The 22,369-nt window shown below is 40.9% G+C and overlaps 1 protein-coding gene across 1 annotated transcript in view; it reads right to left on the bottom strand.

Annotated features, from left to right (window-relative positions):
• Csmd1 (CUB and Sushi multiple domains 1) overlaps positions 1-22,369 on the bottom strand; it is a 1,555,059-nt gene that overhangs the window by 180,522 nt on the left and 1,352,168 nt on the right. Inside the window, exons 28-33 of the mRNA XM_055608400.1 lie at positions 17,485-17,623; positions 14,063-14,250; positions 9,972-10,166; positions 6,778-6,894; positions 3,456-3,569; positions 1,743-1,838 (exon numbers count right to left, since the gene is read on the bottom strand). Of these exons, the coding sequence (XP_055464375.1) occupies positions 1,743-1,838; positions 3,456-3,569; positions 6,778-6,894; positions 9,972-10,166; positions 14,063-14,250; positions 17,485-17,623 (849 nt within the window). The remainder of the gene's footprint in view (positions 1-1,742; positions 1,839-3,455; positions 3,570-6,777; positions 6,895-9,971; positions 10,167-14,062; positions 14,251-17,484; positions 17,624-22,369) is intronic.

Below are 22,369 nucleotides of genomic sequence, written 5' to 3'. Positions count from 1 at the left end.
GCAGATCCCTGGAGCTTGCTGCTCTGTTAGGCTGATAAGCTGGAGAGCTTTAGGCTCAGTCAGACCCTGTCTTAAGAAATGAGGCAGGGAGAGACTGAGGAAAGCACCTACATGGACCGCTTGCCTCTACATCTATGTACATACGCGCACACACATTGACATATGCTTACACAAACATATGCACCCACACCCACACACATACTCCATCACACAGATGCACATACATGAAAATGATTTAATCCTTTTCCAAAACATGTCTCCTGAGTGTAAACTCAGGGTAGCACAGGCCCTGGGGTCATCTGCTGCTTATCTGATCAATGGTCTAATCTTTGTCAAAAACCAAAGGAAGCCTCATACAGAGACTCATAGCGTCAGTGACTTGAATTCATTTTCTAGCGTTAATGTGATTTTTTTTTTAAAAAAAAATTACTTAAAACAATCAGTCTGTTTTGTTACAGAAGAAATGAAAATTCTGGGTAATGCATTTTCTTTGACAAAGTAATTCCAAACTTACTTGGAAAAAATTTTAGCCAGCTTTCCTAAGTTAGTCATTCTCTCGCAAAGTCCATTGAAAATACATTGGTCATTTCCATTTCCCAGAAACTAAGACTCTAAAACAATGGAACTATGTTTAATTACCTACCATCACTGTTAAAATAATTGCCACTTAAGGGTCAGAAACAGCCCTCATCTGTGCTGCCATTATCAGTAGAATCCGCTGCCCAAGACCATTTAAATGAATTTGATAATGAAAGTTGAAGCTTTTTATAGTGAAATATTTTGAGCATGTCAGTGCTGTTCTGCAAGAGTTTTAGAATCGAAACAAATGGTATGACTGTTGCCCTCAAATGTTTTCTGGAAAGTAGAGTTTTCCTAAGACACTTTCTAGAGAATTCCATATCAAAGGAGAGAACCACTCAGATGTGCAATTAATTCCCTCTAATATGTTCCTCAAATATGTGAGGAACATATTTGAGAGTTGGTTGTGATCACCTGGCTGGATGAAATGAGATGGAGGAAAATTAAAAATTGCCCCTGCTCCTACCTTCAAGTTTATGAAATGAATATTCAAAGTCAAAGAGAGTATCATAGCTTTGCCACTTTGGGGGACTTTTAAACAATCTCAATTTTAATAAAATAAGCTCCAAATTAAACAAATAAACAAAACCAAGTATAAACGTATGGAACATAGAAGTTAGTTTTTCAGAGTGGTGTTCATAGACATGGAAGCGCCATTCTGTGTTTGGCCTTGCTAGATTATAATTGCAGCTACTTTTTACAACAAATATCTTTGTTTTAAATATATTTCTAACTATATTTTCATATGTGTAGGCCTAAATTATTATGGAATGATTTGCATAATTAGATAAAATACTGTATTTTACATCATTTTGTAAGATCTGAAGAGCCATACAGAGGTAGTTTAATCATTATTTTATAACAATGGAAAATAAGATAGTATGTCTTTGAAGTAGAAGTATAATTTAATGTGCCATGAAACCTAATTATTCTTGATAAGTGATTTTATTTCACATTCGTAAAAGTCCTCAATTCTTTAAATGCCATGAAAATAAAATTTGTTGAATTTTCCTCAGTGTTAGAAGCCCAAGATGCCCCCTCATCTCATCTTGGCACACAAAATGACCCTCACAGGTGTCCCCCATAATGCTACGCAAAGTACTGGGGTGTAGGGTGTCCCTTCACTTTGGTAGATGAAGTCTAGCACATGGGATACTCCTCACCTTGGTAAACAAAGTGGAAACCCCTTGCAGATGCTCCGCTCTTTGCGTTGAATCGAAGCAGAATCTGATTGGATGTAGCCAGCGGGAGTGTTTCACCTGGGAATTCAAACGGAGGCCACACATCAGATCTGAGTGTCACAGTGCGCTGTTGATGGCATTCTGGCAGAAGGGTGGACTCGAAAATCCACAATAAACGCTTCAAGTTAAATAGACCAAAACTTGATGTAAGGGTTTAAGACCCAAGTGTCATGCTTTGATGAACGTTTTTTTTTAAAGCCTGTCTAGCTTTGTGGAATCTAGTAAACTGGACTGCAAACAAGTGATTGAAAGCTATCCATGAAAGATAGGGAGTAGGCCCTGTGGCTGGCTAAGTACTTAGCCTGGGGGGCTAAGTACTCATAGCCATGGGAGGGGCTCACGTGGCTTTGCCCTCACCTGCTACAATAATGTTTTTGACTCATGAGATTTTTTTTTCAGCTTATTCACTTTGTATCCCAGCTGTAGCCCACTCCCTCATCTCCTCCCAATCCTGTCCTTCCTCTCTGTTCTTCTCCCCTGCCCTTCCCCAAGTCCACTGATAGGGGAGGTCCTCCTCCCCTTGCATCTGACCCTAGCCTATCAGGTCTCATCAGGACTGGCTGTATTGTCTTTTTTTTAATATTCTTATTTTTTATTTAACTTTTATTAATTACACTTTATTCATTTTGTATCCCCCCATAAGCCCCTCCCTCCTCCCCTCCCGACCCTACCCTCCCTCCCCTTTCTGCATGCATGCCCCTCCCCAAGTCCACTGATAGGGGAGGTCCTCCTCTCCTTCTTTCTGATCTATCAGTTCTCATCAGAAGTGGCTGCATTGTCATCTTCTGTGGCCTGGTAAGGCTGCTCCCAACTCAGGGGGAGGTGATCAAAGAGCAGGCCAATCAGATTATGTATTGTCTTTCTTATTGGGATAAAATTTGCCTCTTAAGCACTTACAAGGATCCTAAGTCCCCCACCCCCAAGTTACTGGAGGAGAATCTATTCCTGTCTGTCACCTGAGGCATTTGTAGGCATGACACCATATGTGTGGCCTTGTTAGAAATCCACAAAGCTGAGTTCTGAAGGTTTGACTGAGTCAGGAAATAAGGAGAAATCAAAACCAAGCAAACTTTAACTTTGATGGATTAAGGCCCATGTTACACACAATTAACTTGCTCCTGGGAAAAGAAAAAGTTTGCCTAGTTCACATCAGTGCTAAAAGACCAATGATTCAAAGTGCTACTAAGGGTTTGTCCACAGATGAGGGTGGTGCTGGGCTGACCTGCCCCGTAGGACATGTGTCCCTGAGAATTTGTGGAGACTGGTGCGAAGGCTGTGTGAAGAGGGTCCACACAGTCCAGGGATGTTCACTGCACATTATGAGAAAATGAGAGATTTATCCCCAGGAAAGGAAAAAGACACACAAAACAGAGCATAAAGATCGTTATTTTCATTTCTTTTTCTAAAAAGATTATGTGTAACTATATGTGTATACATAATCATATTCATCTTTTGAGATAAATATAATTTTCCTCTCAATCTTAATACGTAAAATATAAAGATTTCTGATGCACATACAGAACTATAGATTTGCAGCTGATTAAATTGTCTATTCATCCCAATGAGAGAGAAGGTTTAAAAGAATCACTATAGCTGAACAGTGAAACTCAGATCAAAATAGTTGGAAATTTTTACCTGAATGGGACCCAGAGAGAGAGCTGAGGAGCCTAGCCTGCGGATGGGTTCCATCAAACAGCTCAGCCAAGTCGTTCAGTGCGGTCTGGAAGTAGGCAAACTGTCCAAACACCACTATAAAATAAGGGAGGGACGGTACATAGTCTTAGAAGGAGCAAAGAAGAGGTTGTGTACACACTTTAGGTAACCATCCCCAGAAGATCATTATTTCAGGAGTCTTATCAAAATAAGCCCATATCAGGGGTTGGAGAGATGGCTCAGTGGTTAAGAGCACCTGTTCTTATAGAGGAGAGGGGTTTGATTCCCAGCACCCACACCATGGCTGAACTGCATGTAACTCCAGTTCCAGGGACTCTGATGCCCTCTCCCGGCTCCTTCAGCCAGTGCAGTCATGACTGTATATTTAACAAACTTTATGTGTAAAGTTTAACAAATGAAAAGCAACCCTACAAAGGATTTTTCCGTGTTTTCTTAGTTTTCAACCGTTAAAGCAGTTCTATTTAATTTCCTGTTCTTTTAATACAGAAGAGGAATTATTATTTTATGAATAATTCAGATATTGTGTAAGACTTATTTTTAGTAATTACAGCAGCATAATAATATAAAATATTTATGAAGTCATCCTGATTTTTTAATGATTTATTAGCTATATTTTTTTCCATGAAAAATTAGTTGGGTAGCAACCAAGCTCCAAGATACTTTGATAAGGAATTAGAAACTTATTAGGATCCCTTGTTCGTGTTGGCACACAGCCAAAATAAAAAAGCATTTACTTAGAACCTCATTTCAGGGATTTCTTTGGGTTATTCCATACATTCTATTTTAATCTTTAGGACATAAAACTCAAAGGATATACTCTCTCCAAGCAAAACACTGCAAAATGAGTTGGAATTCAAGCTAAACCAATATTTATATACTACAATTGATGAAATAAAAGAGCTGAACAATATTTTGAAAAACCAGTGTTTTAGCATTGACATGCAAGCTATAAACAAATTATCCTTTATTTGTTTGTGTGTGAAGTTTACCCAAATGTCCTTCTAAATAATAATGAGCAAGAGGCTGAAATGTACACTACTTCTTTTAAAATTAAATTTTTATTTTTTTTTATTAGTTATGGTTGATTCACTTTGTATGCCAGCTGTAGCCCCCTCCCTCATTCCCTCCCAATCCTACCCTCCCTCCCTTATCTCCTCCATGCCCCTCTCCAAGTCTACTGATGGGGGAGGTCCTCCTCTCCTTCCATCTGACCCTAGCTTATCAGTTCTCTTCAGGACTTGCTGCAATGTCCTCCTCTGTGGTCTATAAAGGCTGCTCCTCCCTTGGGAGATGGGGGAGGTAAAAAAGCCAGCCACTGAGTTCAGATCAGAGACAGTCCCTGTTCCCATAATTAGGAAACCCACTTGGATACTGAGCTGCCATGGGCTACATCCAGGCAGGGGCGCTAGGTTATATCCATGATTTACACTACTTTTAAGGGTAAAAATTCTAGTAGAAGAAACTTAAAGTGTTAGTGAGCTAACTAACATAAGGCAGTCTACTCTGAGGATATGTTTGAAGATGCAGACATGGGGTACTGTACAGATGAGAGAACACACACACACACACACACACACACACACACACTGAATCTTGCAATTTGCTATCTAAACTTCTAGAGAGCATCACAAAGTGGGCCTGTGCTCTAAGCAGGTTTTCTCCGTAGAGGAGGCTCACTAAGGACTTTGTGCTTCAAAAGTTACGGCAGTGGCAACATCTCAGATGACTCTGTGCATAATTCCCCTTACTCTACCACCTCCCTGACAAACTGAATCCTGTTATGTTAGATGCTGAAAGCTTGAGTGTCCTGACTGTGAAAATAGTGTGTCATGCACACATGACTCCTATTCCCCTTCAAGAACGCTTTGGTAACATGCGCTTTATGGTGGAAAATACAAGGGTGATAAAGAACTCATTAACATGATTTGTAGTTGTCACACCTGACAGAGCAGCAGGCTCTGCAGCAAACACAGAGGCAGCAACTGTGATAGCAGCAGGATGGGGCACTCAGGTCATCTAGGGAAGCCCATGGCATCTTCCCTGAGCAGCATTCTTAGCTCTTCTCTTACCCTTCCCTTGAGCAGCATTCTTAAGCCAAACTCTCTCCCCAGGTGAGCAAATAGGCCCAACTCATGTGCTGACAGAAGAAAGCCACAAAACTGTCAACCCCAGTGAGGTGCGTGGCCACTGGGCCCTCATCAGGGACGTCTCAGGTGGAAGATTAACTAACTTAAACAGAGGGGGTGTAAGCCCTTGTGTCTGTGTGTTAAAGTGGGAATTACTCTCGCATGCATGAGTAGCAACACCGTGAAGATGATAGCGGGGCTGGTGGTCTGGTTAGGCTGTACTTGGAAGTGGGGAACAGCTGTGAAGGCCTGAGACAGCCTCATCTTCAGGGCCTGGAACAACCAGAGCTGAACACATACTTTGCTCAACAGAGAAACAGGAGTGGGAGGAGTCATACTTATGTTGCATGAAGGGAGCTCTGAGTCATTTTGGATGCAAAGACAGAAACTTTTGATCTTCAGTGACCTATTTTTTTTTTTTTTTAGATTTATTTTCTTTCTTTAAATGTGTGTGTGTGCATGGCTATGCGCACGTGACTACAGGTGCTTGTGGAGGCCAGATGCTTCAGATCCCCTCAAACTGGAGTGGTCTCAAATACAAATACACATAGATATACAGATGCACACAATTTAAAATTGAAAAATCTCAGAATATTTCATCCCAACTACATTCATTCTCACATTAAAATTGATGTGTTCCTTTTCTGAGTATGTGACTGTTGCTTTCATGTAAAGGGAAACTGTGGCTCTACGGTTTTTTGGTTGTTTGGTTATTTATTTTTTTGGTTGACCATCGAGGAAAATAGACAGAGCTTGTAGGAGGATAAAGGCTATTGTCCGGCTTCCCCCAGGGAAGAACCACACATCATCAGCCTTCCTGTGCATCGCAGAAAGTATATTGTGAGTGCAAAGCAAGTATAACCCCTCTGCCTGCACACCTCTGAGTCTCCACCTGCCAGCTGTGCAGAGGTGGCCTGTGCTCCTGGAGCACGGGATGGGCCACGCTGACGGTCGGACGCAACTGCATTCTAGAGGGAAACACGAGCACGTTCTATTGCTAGAAGAGCATCAGGGCGCACTATGTGGTGGGTTTGGAAAATCTGTTCCTTCAGCGAATCTTCTTTCTCCTGCATCACTTTTGTCCTAATTTTATCAAACAACAGCTAAATTGGCTCTAAAGTGTGTGGCAATGAATGAAAGAACAATACACTTCTTACCGAATTCCTCAGGCACGGTGACAGAGTAGATGCATGTCTGCCCAGCAGTGTAGTTGTGAGGATAGTTGGGCGACAGGACGACCCCCTCTGAGCCCATGTATTGGCCTCCACAGGGAGCTAAAAGCAAAGGGAGACAAGAAACAGTGAGCTGTGTCTGTGAGGATGAATCTGCAGGACACAGGCGAGCCCAGTAGACAGATCTGAACATGTGCAGCCTGGTCAGCTTGTAACAGACACCAGCATGTCAACAGCTGATATTGTCAGCCAGGGCCACAGGAGCACCAGGGCAAAGACCCTCAGGAACAAAGCTTTGGACTCAAATAAAGACTGGCGTTATTATCAGGACCCACCAGAGAGATGTTCAAATAATAATGAAAATAGCTATACTACTACTGCTACTAAAAATAATAATAATAAGTTAACTGGATAAAAGGACAGGCTTCTAGAATCACCTCATTGATACCAGTAATCAGATTTACCTAAGTGATAGGAACACCAAGACTCTGTCAGTTTTTAAAACAAAAAGAAGTAACTTTCTATTTTAAAAGTTTTGTTTGTCTTAATTTTGTCTTTCATGGATACATTCATGTGGCTGTTATATAACAGAGAAAATTAAATATAAGATTATATATACAAGGTAAGACTAAAGGGTCATGACCAGAAAGTGAGGGAGGAGATAAGGGGGGAAGAAATTGAACTTAACATGGAGTATGTGGTCATGTATGTGCATGTGTACATGTGTGTATGCAGATGTATGTTCACGCACGTGTTTATGTATATGTGTATATGCATGCCTTTGCATATACATGTGTACATCCATGCATATGTGTATACACATGTATGTGTATATATGTTTGCATGTATGCGTGCTTATATATGCATGTCTGTGCATATATGTATATACATGTGGATATATGTATCCATGTATGTGTATCTATGCATGTATGTGTTTATATGTGTATGTGTATACATGTGCATATGTATATGTGTCTTTATCCACATGTGTGTACGAATGTGACTATGTGTATATATGCATTTGTGTGTATGTGATTTGTGTATGTATGCCTGTGCATGATGCGTATACTTTGAGGTTGTATGGACTTTTTTTCTCCTCCAGAAAATATTATACCTTTGGTGTTCCTTCTCTGGATAAACCACATATCCCGATAAGCCACACGGTCAAAGCTCTATTTAAGCATCATGATGCTGGCATCAAGTTGAGCCCCAGTCACCTGTTCAGGCTGTGAGTTAAGTCACCAACACTGGCACCTTGTGTGTGATATCAAGAGGGGCTGGCTTTTGCTCTTCTGTCCAGCTGTGTGGCTGAGGTCTGAGGCCCAGGGCTGAGCTTTTCACAGGCTCTGGCCCCTTCTGCTGTCCTGTACCATTGATGGCTCTTTATTTTAGGGACATTACCACTGATTTAAAAATAAAAATTGCTTCTAGGATGTGAGAAATTTCGGTTTCTTTCTAAGGTTCTTGCTTCTTTTTTATTATAAATATCGGTTCATTCTTCAATGTTTAAGTTAATGTGTTCTGCACATGCATGTACCATCCATGGTGCTTTGAGTGGAACTGCCCCTTTTCTCCCATACCTTTCTCTCCCCTCCTTCCTCCTGGCCTCCTTCCCATTCACTACATTATTACAGTTCATTTATTCTTGATATGGCAATTTTTAAACAGTAAAAAAAAAAAGAAAAAAAATTAAAGATAGCATGTTTAATATGCTCTGTGTTAATTAGCACACTATTAGGTCCTAATGGACAAACAGAACATTTTCCATGATTAATAAACTCTGTAGAATATGGTAATGCTAACGGGAAGGCACTTGTTCCTGGTTTGTTGATGGAGTTAATGACTGCTGGGACACTGTCTCCAGTCCCGTATTGCTGTGACTTGGCAGGCTCCCTTCTTACCACAGGACAACAGCTCACATAGCTGACAGCTTAACACATTCAGGGCCAACCAGGAAGGCTAACTAACTTAAGCACACCACATCAGTACTTCTGATATTTCATTTCAGAGTAGTGTTTTGTTCCAAAACATTTACCATAACTATTGTTCTGGCTGGTTAATACAAGCCAGACTCATTTGGGGAGATGGGACATCAGCTGAAAATATGGCTTAATCAAGCTGGCCTGTGGGGAAGCCTGCGGTGCATCTGCTTGATTAATGATTGATGTGGGAGGGCTCAGCTCACTCTGGGCGATGTCATAGTCCGGGCAATGTGGTGTATAACAGAGCAGGCTGAGCAAGGCAGTGAGCTGAGTTATTCCATGCCCTTTGTTTCAGCTCCTGCTTCCAGGTTCCTGCCTTGATTTCCATCAGCGAGGAAGTGTGTCCTGAGTATTTTAAGCTGAAATTAACCATTTCCTCCCCAAGTTTGATAGGGGTGTTTTAGTACAACAGATAGAAACCTACCTAAGACAACCATTTTACACCTTTTAAATGGAAATGTTAATTCCCCTTTTAGATGGAAGATATTTCAGTAAACCAGCCCCAAAGTGGAAGTTTCCAGTGAGATGCTGTGACTTGGGCCATCAGTGTAGGCAGGTCACTGTCTGTTTCCACTTCAGCTATTTCAGTTCAAACTGGCTATTTCAGAAAATGGTTTGCTTTTTCAAAAGCCTATGAACCAATGTTCTAAAAATAAGTATAAAGAATGAAAACCTATTTTATTTTAGCTCAGTCATATGAAACCCAAGCAGTTCATTTTGCAATTATTCCATCCCTATTTATCACCTATCTATATCAGCTATCTACCAAACTGTCTGCCTGTCTGTCCATCTATCTACCAACCCACCAACATACATATCTGTCTGTGTCTCTCTCTACCTATTTATCTATCATATCTTATTTATCTATCATCTATCTTATCTGCCATCTATATTCATCTCTTTATTGAAAAAGCTTCTAGAGAATCTCATCACACATCTTCTGTGTATCAGATGGAAAAGTGAATGAAACAGGCACAAAAGTTTCAAGCTATGTGAATAAAATAAGAACACTGCCTTGTTCAGATACAATGAGAACAGCTATGTGATGAATGACTGGCCTAGAGACTCGGCAGTAACTATCAAAGTGAGTGACTCCCACCCTGGCTGGCGATTATGGTCCCGGACAGTTGAGATTATATTTAAAGTAAGAATTTTCACAGCAGGAAGATGTGGGAAAAGAAACTGAGTCAGAAGTACCTTGGCAGGTAGGCAGTGCCCGGTCCCAAGAAGGCTTCCCATCAGCCCCTGTCACACACTCAATAGATGAGGGATCCACAATCTTGTAGCCAGAGTCACACTGGTAGGTAACTGTGGAGCCCAGCCTGAAGTCATTTCCAATCCTTGTCCCATTCATTATGTTCCCAGGGTCAAAGCAAGCTTCCCGGGGTTTCTCTGAAGAAGAAAGACCATGCATAACATTATTGCATCTATGCATAGCATTCTCTTTGTTTCTTTGCCTACTTCACTTAGGGCCTAGCACAGTGTCCAGCAGGCAAGAACTGCTTAGAAATACTCACTCATCAGCTAATGACCAAGTTAGCTTTCTAGTTCACAGCAGGGAATTCTTTTCTAATAAATTATATTTATCCTTTTCAAAAAAATGATATTTTTATTACAGGCTAATATAAAATTATTTTCATGTAAGCAAAGACGTTTTGGTAATGTGCATTTTATAACTTGTTGAATTTCTAAACTGGTTGAGGTTCTAATTTAAAATTGATTGAGGGAAATTTGAGGTTCACTTTCAACTTGCTCCTCACTCATCTCCATGGGAACTTGGAGCTTTCAAAAACTGAAAGTTTGGCTTTGCAAAAGAAAAACTGCAGTCCCTGACAAATCAAGTGTGCCTTCTCATGGTGACACAGACAGACTCAGATTAAAAACTCAGAAAGTGCTCTGAATTATGGAGTGTGGGGCTGGCATTGTACACTGAAGACTGTCAGACTTAGCAGGAAGATGACATATGATTGATAGGTGTCAAATACTACATCTGGTGGTGACAGTTGCCCCAGGATTTTATCTTAATTGCAGTAACTGCAGAGACTCATGGAGGGAGTACACGCTCTAGACTGGGCTGGATCAATGCCACTTACTACCATAGTTCTGTAATGTAAGTGGTAACAGCCTGAAGTCCATCGAGGCAGAACACTCACAAGGGCACACAAGTGTACACTGATCCTGTATCCATTGACTGCACAGCCCAGTGCTGGTGCCATATAAGATCTGTCTGGTTGATCAGAGTTTGTTGTTATGCATTAGTATTTTCTACTTTCTGCTTTAATGGGTCATTGAAAATATCAACAAATCAATGAGCAAGTAACCACGTGTTCTGTGAAATTTTAGACTTGTATCGTGCTTTGTTTGTTAAACATATTTCTTTTTTCACTTCCCCGTGAGAAGGCCCAGTGATACTGAACTTCAAATCCTTCCCATTGGGTGTTACAGGAGTCAGAGGACTCTGCTCAGTGTAGGAGGGACAGGCGATAAGGAATTTAGGTTCTGGGATAACTTCAAAGCATATACTTTGGGTTTGAAAACTGTGTCTCCATGACTAAGGTAATTCTTTTATTTGCTACAGAATATCAAGTGTCAATTATACATGCAAGGAGCTTTGCTACATACAAGTGCTATACTGAATCCTACTTTGTATTTTGGTCTGGGATCAAGATTGGTGATGTTACTTTTACTTCTTCCTGGTCACGGCCAGCATGTTGTTCATCATTTAATCTAGCAATTGCATTAATTTGCCTCAGGAGAAAGAGTGCTATGCAGATGGTCATGAGAGAGAGAGAGAGAGCAAATGGAGTGTTTTCAGAGATACCCCAAGGGCATGAATGGCATGTAGTTACTGGGAAAGAAAATATCAAACAAATATCACATCTTGGAGAGTCCTAGGGGAAGCACAAGAGGCCTGACTCACTGCTTTACTCAGTAGTTTTCAATATTTTCAGCTAGATTCTTTTTTAACACTCTGTGGATGAACATCAGCAAAGGGAGATCTACCTGGTAAACATTCTCCCAGACTATACAGTATACTATAGCTGAATGCACAGCAGACACTGAGCCTGTTATGCGACAATTTATAAAATTTAAGAAAGCAATTCATAGTTATATATTTTGGTCAACAACATTGATTTATCTGAAAACCTTTCCCTGCTATCATCAAGCAAGCAGTTGATAGGCAAAGATCAGTGTCTCTAATCACCTCATTGAAAACCTATTTGGATGTTTCAAACAGTAGTAGATATTCTCATACTTCTTTATAGTAGTCTGGAATCCCACATAGAACACTCATAATTTAAACAAATAAAGAGCAATAAATAAATAAATAAATAAATAAATAAATAAATAATGTATTTTCCCTGTTTGCTCATATACATCAAAGTTGCCCCAATTTCATTGTTCATTGATTCATTGAAGATATGGGTAACCAGGGATTTCTTTGCAAGCATCATTCATGCCCCACTAAAACCAGAACCTTTCCTGTGATATCAATCAGTGTAGACCCACGACTTTGCTTTTCTTTTTGATTATCTTTCGCTATAAATCTCTTTCAGCCCATGTATAGCTTGGTAAGACATGGCTTACATAGCTCTCTTCTTCATGCCTCTTATTGAGAGTTGGTTAGCCAGTTTGCTTCCAAATGACTGCATCTAATCTTTTGGTTCTATTTACTGATTGTCAGTTCTGGGTGCTCAGTGATAAATCACAGTCCTGTTTCTGCTTACATTTTGCTGTGTTTTCTTATTATATGGCTTCATAGCTGTGTGTAGTTTTCTGTTGTTCTTGTCCATTCCACTTAGAAACACCCTTGTCAATTCCTGCTCTGAATATCAAATTGATATATGCAGGGCCTCTGGGGTGGCTGCATGGTGTGTTTGCCCTGCGACCCTCCCGGCCCATCACATTAGCAACAGTGTGAGCAGTCTACTGACCTCCTCTCGAGATTGCTTACTCTTGACAGTGCAGTGATACTAGCTCTGTCAGCCCCTGGGTAGTCTCTCCCACTGACTGCTCAAGAAAATGTTTCAAACATTCAGAACTACAAATACTAAATTAAAGGATGACTGGAACCAATGAACCCAAAGGGAGAGGATGTCCTTGCCACTGGTCACTTATATTGTAATTTCATATACCTTGCATTTAGCGGATAATAGCTTGATGAGCTGTTTGGGCTGTAGCTATCACAGGAACAGGCTTGGTGAGGAGTGCGTACAGTCTTCATAACACACGTGTTATCCAAGGAGATGCATATGTGTAAGGACCATTCTCATCTCTTACAAACATGGCTGTTTCTACTCCAAAGGCACAGGATCAATGGCATGATTTTTACCATGTACTTTAAAAACACCCTTATTTTATGGATTTTGAGATTTTAGACAATTTTTTTCAAATCCAGAGCCATATAAAGCAATGCAAATCCATTAAAATGGTGATTAAGAAAAAAAATTTATCTTAATTTTATTTTATAATTTTCACTACAAATTAAATAATGGTTTCAATAAATTTATTTATTTACCTAATTATTTTTACCTAAATCTTTGTTACTATTGATGCTATTAGGCTAAATTCTGTCTAATTATTGCAGTGCCTTAATCTCTCCCTTCCTTCAATCACACATGAATTCACATTGCAGAATGGTATTTGTTTTCATGGACTCTATGTCAAAGTGTTCAGAGTGGGGTGTTTTTTAGTGTGGTTTTGCTGTTTTCCTTGGATTTCAACAGACCCCAAAGCACCTGTGGGCTAAGACAGAGTATCTGAGACATGAGCATCTTCCTCAGCCAGAGCTTCTTGTCTAGACTATGTCTGTTAGTAAGGAAGACAGAAGGGGTGATGGATAGTGTCTCAATGGGAAAGACTGAGGCAAAACTATCTCAACGAATTTAATCCTGGGCATCCTAAGGAAACAAATGTGAAAATGCTAACATATATCAAAGGATATTTAAATGTCATCAAATCAGCTTTTGCATGTACCATGATCTATCCTTGGATGATGGTGCACTTAGATAAAAGCATTTTTTCCACCTACATTGTCTTCTTTTCCATCAGAAATAGGAATACATTTTAGCCCATAAAAGGTGGGGCTGTCTTCTTCAGAGAGGTCACACACACAAATACACACCTACACACACAAATACACATACATGCACATGCACGCCACTCATGCATACAGATCAGAAACACATGTGTTTGAGAAACAAAATCTCTTCAAGACATTCTGACAGCAGAAGCAGCCCCTGATGCAAGCTAATCTCTGCCCCCCCCCCATTCTTCTCATCACACACCTTTGAATTCAATGGCGAACCCTGACAGGCCAACAGAAGCATCACTCCTGAATGCCAGGAAGAGGCTGTTCCCACTGCTCTCGATCCTCTCTGGGGCTTGAGAACCCTGGAAGCTTCCGATCAGTGGGCTGTTGGAGTCCTCCCCTTCGTAGATATGCAGGAAGTCATAACTTGGCTCCATGCTAAAACTATAAGGAAAAAGAGTGTCACCGATGTCCCCAACACACACTCAACTCATATCTTAGAGTTAAGCTTTTGGGAATGCATACAGTTTAGTTTGCTTTTGTATAATTTAAACGATTACTATAATCATAATTAAACACAACACTAATCACCATGCTAAATTACAAGGATCATTTGTAATAAGCACTGTCAGTGTTTTGCATAATGGCCATCATCTTCAATAGTAGACAGCTCTAGAGTGAAAAGAAAACAAATAATAGCACCATGGGTATAGAACCTTTCCCTGTCCCCATGAACTTGCTAAAGATAGACAACTTGAAAGAAGCCAGGCTCAAAAGAGACATTTTCCTGCTTAATCTTTAAAATGGACATATTTGGTACTGCTGCATATTATAAAAGTTAAAAGTTTAAATCCCCTCAATGGTTTACTTTTACAGTAAACACTAATGATCATTGTTTCCTTAGGTAAGGGAGCCAAAGTTTCTGATTTCTGCATGGGCAGAGCACAAGCATTTCCTATCATGTCACCACCTTGAAGATTCCAACCTATCTTTCTGCTATTCCTTCACTCTTTGCCTCCTTCCCAAATTCTGTACTTCTCTCCCCCCCCACTTTCTTTTCTGACATCATCATCCAGCCCATGTTAAGACTCAAGTTATCTGCTCTCAAGGGTCACAGGGATATCACTGCTGTTTTTAAAAATCTATTTGCAGATTTATAAATCTGTAGATTTAAAATTTACTTGCAAGTTTGCTGATGTCAGACCTGAAAAAGGAAGTTTACAAGTCTTGGAGATTTGGTATAATCACACTTGCTGTGTAGGATTTTATAGGGAAAATAATTTTAATCATGGTTACTTCCATGGATAACTCTAGAATCTGATCCTGTACCATCTCCAATTGCTTGCAAGGCTGATTATGACCCTAATTAGCTACTGAACACTGAAACGCAGACATGGGAAAGAAAAAAAAATCTGCTCTGTGCTGAACCTCTTTTTAAATATGCAATATTTTGGGCAAAGAATCCTTGTGCTTAATTTATAATGAATCCCAGTTTCCTCTGTAACAATCATCCTTATTTCTAGTGACAATAGAAGTATATACCATCAGCCTGAGTAACTTCCCCAGGTCTAAGCCAGTCTATGTAGGGGGTTTGAATCCCTATGAATCAACATTACCATACAGTCCCTGGGAACAGTGATAAACACTGCTCCTCACAGCCACCAAAACCAACATACATTTGCTTGTGCTCCGAGAATACGCTCCTCCAAATTTTCTAGTGTCAGACTCCCATTCCACCCACAAGAGCGCATCAGAATCAGTCTTCTGAGAGAGCTCCATGTGCCACGTGACTCTAACAGAGTCCTCTGAACAGTGTCTGGATGAAGTCCACACATGGGGGATCCTCAGCAATGTATCTTGGATTCCTCCTGTTTGAGCTTTCTTGTCCCTCCCTTCACAGCATTCCAGCACTTACCCTCAACCACATGAATCCTGGGATGCCAGTCACAGGATGATTCTCATCTTAACATACATACTTCCAGCTCAGAGAAGCTCCAAGAATAGAAAGCCAAACAGATAGGGGACATGCTAATGCTTCACAGAACCCATAAGTTTAGGGATTATCTGTGTTGTACATCTTTCAGAGAGGTGTGTAAAACACAGTGAGGAAATGTCCTGCAGGAAATGTCCTCATTTATTATCAAATGATCTGTTTCTTGGTAGGTTTGATTATTGGTCAGTGCCACAGGGGAAGTGTGAAACTAAGTATTGAGGCTTGGTTTGATTCCAAAAGTCACTTCACTCTTTATCTCCGGGAGTCAGAGGGACATCCAGGTTTCAAGGAAGGTCCAACAAACTGTGCAATGAACAATCACATGGCTGTGTCTACCCGCACAGGCTCACTCACTCTGCCTGTTGGCCGAGTGTCCTGAGAGCATTTGTTCTTTTGATCATAGGTAGAAGCACTTTTAGGAGAAGGTGCCCTCCTAACTGACAAACTTATGGAACCTCAGACCCATTAGTTACACTGAATCAGAGACAGCAAGAGAGGCCAGCACCCTTGGGGGGCTGATTATGGGCTCAAAATCTGAGGCAAGAAAACCTGTCCCCTGAGAGTGAAATTGAATAGCTAGGCTCCTTCCTTCTGATGGGTTATGACATGACGCTAGTTAGCAAGACCTTTACGGTTCAGACATTTACCTTTCAGAACATCACATTCATTTATATTTCAAAAAAGGCATATTATTAGATAAGATCTTAGTAGTCACTAAAATTGAATTACCATACAGTAAATACTAATGTGATAATATATTATTGTATAAACTATTTTCCATCACTGTGAACAACTGGCTGATAAAGCAACCAAAGGAAGAAATGTTTTATTTTTGGCTTCTAGTTCAGTAGCTAGTTCATTTCCAATGGCATGACTGCTTACTGATCGATCCATGTAGGCCAGTGGTTATGGTCTGGCTTGCTTGTATCTTGGTGGCCTGGGAACAGCCTAGCTGGAAGCAGGGCTATGCTATAACTCCCTAGCCCCACCTGTATGACTATATGCCTATGGATGAGGCCCCATGTTCATCAGGCTCCAAAGCGCCTCCAAACAGCACCGCCAGCTGCTGCTCAAGCCTCCAGACACGAGGAGGCAGTGGACATGCCACATTAAAGCCATGTTTACAATGGAACTGACTTTAGTAAATCCTTACAGTACTGAATTTTTATCGTCTTGTGTACCAGAGGTAAATGACCGTGTTTCTTAGACACTGATGTTTAAGAGTTCAAACATTAGATCATGCAAAGTCTGGAGACTCTTCTGTTGTCATCTGTACTTCATCCCAACAGTTCAAATGATAGTAACAACAGCATTGCCCCGTGGACTGCCAGACAGAGCTAGCTGTGGGAAAGAGAAACAGCCTTCGCAGACCGCAACAAACAGGATGTTGAGGAAGTATGCCCTCAAGCATCTCCACAGCACGTTTTTTCACCACTGGTCTGATATTCTCCACAGAACACACCATGGGCCAGACAGCCAGTGAAAGGATGTATGCCTTCCATGCAGAGCGCTGTCCATCAAAGCGATGCCTCTCCATTCCTGCCACCCATCCTGACTGGATATCCACCAGACACTGAGCTGATGGCTAACTACGAGTAAAGTGAGACACGCTGAGGGGACAAATGCAGCGAATGGGGCCTGGCATTAAAATCCTACTAAAAACAGGTAGTCTGCACCAGTCATACCTTTTGAATATCAAGGCAATGACAAAGTCCGGGTTCACCTTAATTCTCCAGTCACACTCCTTTCCGGGAGGGTATGGCTGTGGGTAGTTAGGGGATAAAATCACTCCAGCAGGACCCGTCAGATTCCCGCCACAAGCAGCTGTCACAGAACAAAGGCACAGGGGAACAATTAGAACAGAGATCCAGAATGCTATACACAGTAGGGTAATTCTTTCTAGAAAGGGTTCAATTGTCAGAGCTTCCCTCAAAGACAGAGTTTGCCTACAGAGACAAGTTAATAGACCCTACAAAATCTATACCTTTTCATGAGATCCTTGGTAATTTTAGATTATACCTCATCCCACTTCCAGATAAAAATTTTAAGTATCTCTCTCTCTCTCTCTACTTATCATCTATTTAGTTATCTACCGACCTATTTACCTCTTATTTATTTTGAGAGAGGGTCTCCTTCTACAGTCCAGGCTATCCTGGAACTCACACTAGCTTAGGCTGGCCTTGAAAACACCACGATTCTCATGCCTCCCAATGTAAGGAGTACAGCCAAGAGCCAACATCCTCAGCTGTCTTTTATATGATTACGCATGATTAAATGTCATTAAATAACTCAAATTTTACTCAAGTGAATTGAACAGTCTACTTAACCCTTCACATCCTGTACATAGGCATATGTGAAACCCTTCATGAATGTCACCACATTATCCCAATTCTGCTGTCACTTCTCATCAATTTCCAAGGATCACTCATGGAGATAACCTAGAACCTCTGCACAGATGTAGCTCATGGCAGTTCAGTGTCCAAGTGGGTTTCATAGTAATGGGGAAAGGGACTGTCTCTGACATGAACTGATTGGCCTGCTCTTTGATCACCTCCCCTTCAGGGGGTGCAGCCTAATCAGGCCACAGTGGAACACAATGAAGATGCTCCTGATGAGACCTGATAGACTAGTTCTCACTGATAGGAGGACCTCCCCTATCAGTGGACTGGGATAGAGGCGTGAGAGGAGAAGAGGAAGGGAGAATGGGTTTGAGAGGGGAGGAAGGAGGGAGCCACAAATGGGATACAGAGTGAATAAACTGTAATTAATAAAAATAAATTAAAAAACAAACAAACAAAAAAGTTCCTGAACATTCTAGAACATAGGCTTCATGTGATATAATGACTAGTCTTTTGGTCTTTCTTCATGTCTAACACCCAGGACAATTCCTTCAACACTTAGGAAACAGCTATTTGGCAAGTGACTACATCACGTTTTAAATTCCCACCATGTGGGGTGGAGGCTCTCACCCCACTAGATCCAAACAGCAAAGCAAACAATGGACAGTTTTATAATATTTAGGGGTGGCCATGACAGGAGCCGAGTTGCAACACTTGCCCCTAGAGAGAATGCTTGATCATAGTGATTGGATGTTATTGTTAAAACAAAGAACTCCACATGGTAAGAGCTGAATTAGCCTTGCAGTCACTTGCCTGCAATCCATTTATACCAGTTGAGTAGTAGTGTTATCAGCTGTGATCATTTTGTTCCTAGAATCTAGTGTTACTCCAAGTACTAAATAAAGTTTCTGTTAAATCTTCTACTACATGGGTGTTGTTCAAACACTGAAATTTTATCAGTTCCCACATTTAAGTTGCTGATGCTGTCATCAATTTCATGGTTCTCTAGGCAAATCCTGAGGTTTGTGCCCAAGTTGCTTAAAAATATCACTCTGATTAAATCCCAGATTTCATATCATCGGGAGAAATTTCGTAAATTAACATTCCCTTAAAACTCCAACTTTCAAGAAAAGAAATACAATGAAATCATCATATTTGCACGATAAATTCAGTCTGGTCAATGCAAACTCTGAATACCACGGGAGTACACTCTGCTTATATGAGGCATGGTAACAGAATGTGAAGCCCTTGTGTCTGCTGGTGTGAAGTCCCATCTTCCTAATGCTGTGGTCATCAGCACATGGTCTCTTCATGGCCCTCATTGTGAGTCTTCCGAAGCACTCGTGATGTATGCTCACAACCTCTGGTGTAAGAACCCCAACCTGATAGGGCAGCCTTACTGATGTGGAGGGCTGAGGGAGTGTCTAAGAGCCGAGAAGATTCCATTCCATGCAGGGCTTGGAAGATGAAAAGGGACAGATTTGGGGCACTGTCACAGAGGGGTGCTGAGAGGATGATTCAAATATTGACTTAAAGGACACAAAGGGGAAGCTGTTTCTTCTGGCTGGTCCCAGGTGCTCCACCAAACGAGGGTGCTAATGCTGAGTAGGGTGTTACATAGCACCGTTTTGGCATGTTTCTTTTCTCAGGGCCAGGAATTCTTCATGTTAGGTTCATTAGTCTTTAACTACAGAGCTCCTAAAACCTTTTATACACAATTTGAGTTTAGAAGATGCAGTTCAGAGATTCTAGAAGCTCCTGCAAGATTGTGTGCATGAAATAGCCTCCACACAGAGTTCCATCCACACACACACACACAAGCCCATCACACAGGTCAGCTCGCACTCCACCCAGCTCATGCACAGCACTCTGCTCTAGTGAGACAACCAGTGTCTCTCCACAAAACGCTGGAACACTCACACCATTCAGTGAGACAATCTCTGAATGAAAACAGAGTAAGCAATGCAAAACTGGAGGGCTTTAAGGGACAGGGACTACTATTCCAATTATAAAGTCAGAACAGAGACTTCATCCCTTGAGACTCAGTTGTATTTGCTGAAGAGAAGGCTCCTGGATGAAATGCACTGTTCGGAAGGATGAAGACCGAAGTTTGCTCCCTCAGTACTCTACCTAAAGCTGTGCATGGACGACTGTAATGACCCCAGTGATGGTGTGGGAGAGTGGAGATGCGCCTGCCTAGCCAAATCACTGAGATCCAAACTAAGAGAGGGACTCAGCCTCAAAAATTAAGATGGTTAAAGGAGACACCTGACACTGATTTCTCAACTCCACATGTACCCACATGCATGGGTACACAAACACACATACACACACACATACACACATGTATACCCATCCACCCACATACACACATAAAAACACAGACACATACATATATACATGCAGCACACACATGCATACATATATAATACCCAGCACACACACACAAAGCATACAAAAAACAGAAACAGAAACACATCTATAGTACACACACCGAGACAGACACACACACACATAACATATGTATAACACAAACATACAAAGCATATAAATACACACATATAAGACAGACACAGAAATACACATATAATACATACATAGAGACACATACATATGCACATAAAATCATACATACAACACACACCACACATACACACACACACACAGAGACACACAGAGAGAGAGCTCAACTATAAAAGGCCAAAAGAGAAGTTCCATTTCCATTTTCAGGGCCTTTTAGAAAGAAAAAGAAGAGAGGTAATAGATAAGATCATGAGGAAATTAACAGAAAACCTTGGAAAATGTGTGTTCTGTGTTTCATGATGACCTGGTGAAATGCAGGAAGAACATGAACAGAAAAAGAGCTAATACACACAGAGAAGGCAGAGGACATTGATGATGAAGGAAAAGGAAGTTAGCTGGCCAGTTTGCCAAAAGAAAACCACACAGCCAGTGATCAAAGGAACGGATAAGGTTCAGACCCATTTCTAATCTAAAATGTGAATTAAAACAGGAAGGATGTATCACGTTCTGCCCATACAATACGGTTAAAAACCATCCTAAGTTGTGATTTTCTGACTGGAGAAAATAAACAAACATGGCTAATGACAAGTGGGGTGGGTGTGAGTAATTCAGATAGATTTTGTGGGGGAGAAGTGTCTTAGAGAGATAAGTCTGAAGAAATATATCATTCCACCACCATCATGTGTGTTTTACAAAGGCTCTTTTACAGTGGGGTTCATAAGCAGGAAATTCACTGTGTACTTGTCCAGAAATAAGTGGGTCCATCACTGCTTGGCTGCACTAGACAGAGTTGCCAGTATCATGAGAGAGAAGTTGTGCTCAGAGACACCACATTGTCACTACAAATCTGGATAGAACATAAAACAGCACCCTAAACACCTCATATTGCTAGGTTAGTATTTAGACAGGATATGTTAAAATGTCTTAAAGCAAAGTATATTCATATGCTTATGAATTTTATTGGTGTATAATTGTTAATAGCAGCTGCCTCTGGGGAAAAAAGACAGCTTTTCTCACTGCTTGTTCTGTTTTAGCTTCTAAGAATACCTGCAATAAACATGCATTAGGAGAGAAACACGGTTTAAGACATTTTAAAATGTTGCCTGTTGAGTAAAGATTCATTGGGGTGCTATTCCACAGTCAGCCAAGACATCACTCTGGAAATACGCTGCAGGGGACACGACCCTCACGTCTGAAGAGTGAAACTCACAGCGTAATGAAGAGACAGCATCTGTCTTCCTGTCACATAACATCTATGCTTGCAGGCAGGTGTAGTCCCTCAAATACTTGACTATTCCATTGCTGCAAATGATTTCCATCTGCCCTTGGAAGTGCTGTTTGAGTCCCAGAAGGACAATGGGTGCTTTCTGCTGAGCTTTGGATATTTTATTTCTCACTCAAAATTAGGTAACTGAGTGGTGGTTGTGTCAAAGGCTATGTAGTAGCAAGGAAAGTGGTCAAATTTGACAATCATGCCTTGAATGTAGAAAGGACAAATTGCCTTTGGGAGATTAACTTAGAGGCTTTTTAAAGATTTTTCTTTATGAGATTAAAAATATAAAGTGGAAGAAAATTAAATCTTCATTTAAACATCATAGATACACACAGAACACATATGCACACAGCAATGAATAATATACACAATGAACACATGGACACAAGAGTATGGACACAGACACACATACAACACATACACATGATTCACATA

This window comes from Psammomys obesus, unplaced genomic scaffold (genome assembly GCF_907164565.1).
Source record: "Psammomys obesus unplaced genomic scaffold, mPsaObe1.curated_primary_1811, whole genome shotgun sequence".
Classification (NCBI taxonomy): domain Eukaryota; kingdom Metazoa; phylum Chordata; class Mammalia; order Rodentia; family Muridae; genus Psammomys; species Psammomys obesus.
The sequence above is the reverse complement of the archived record's forward strand: the minus strand, read 5'-3'. Positions and strand labels throughout refer to the sequence as shown.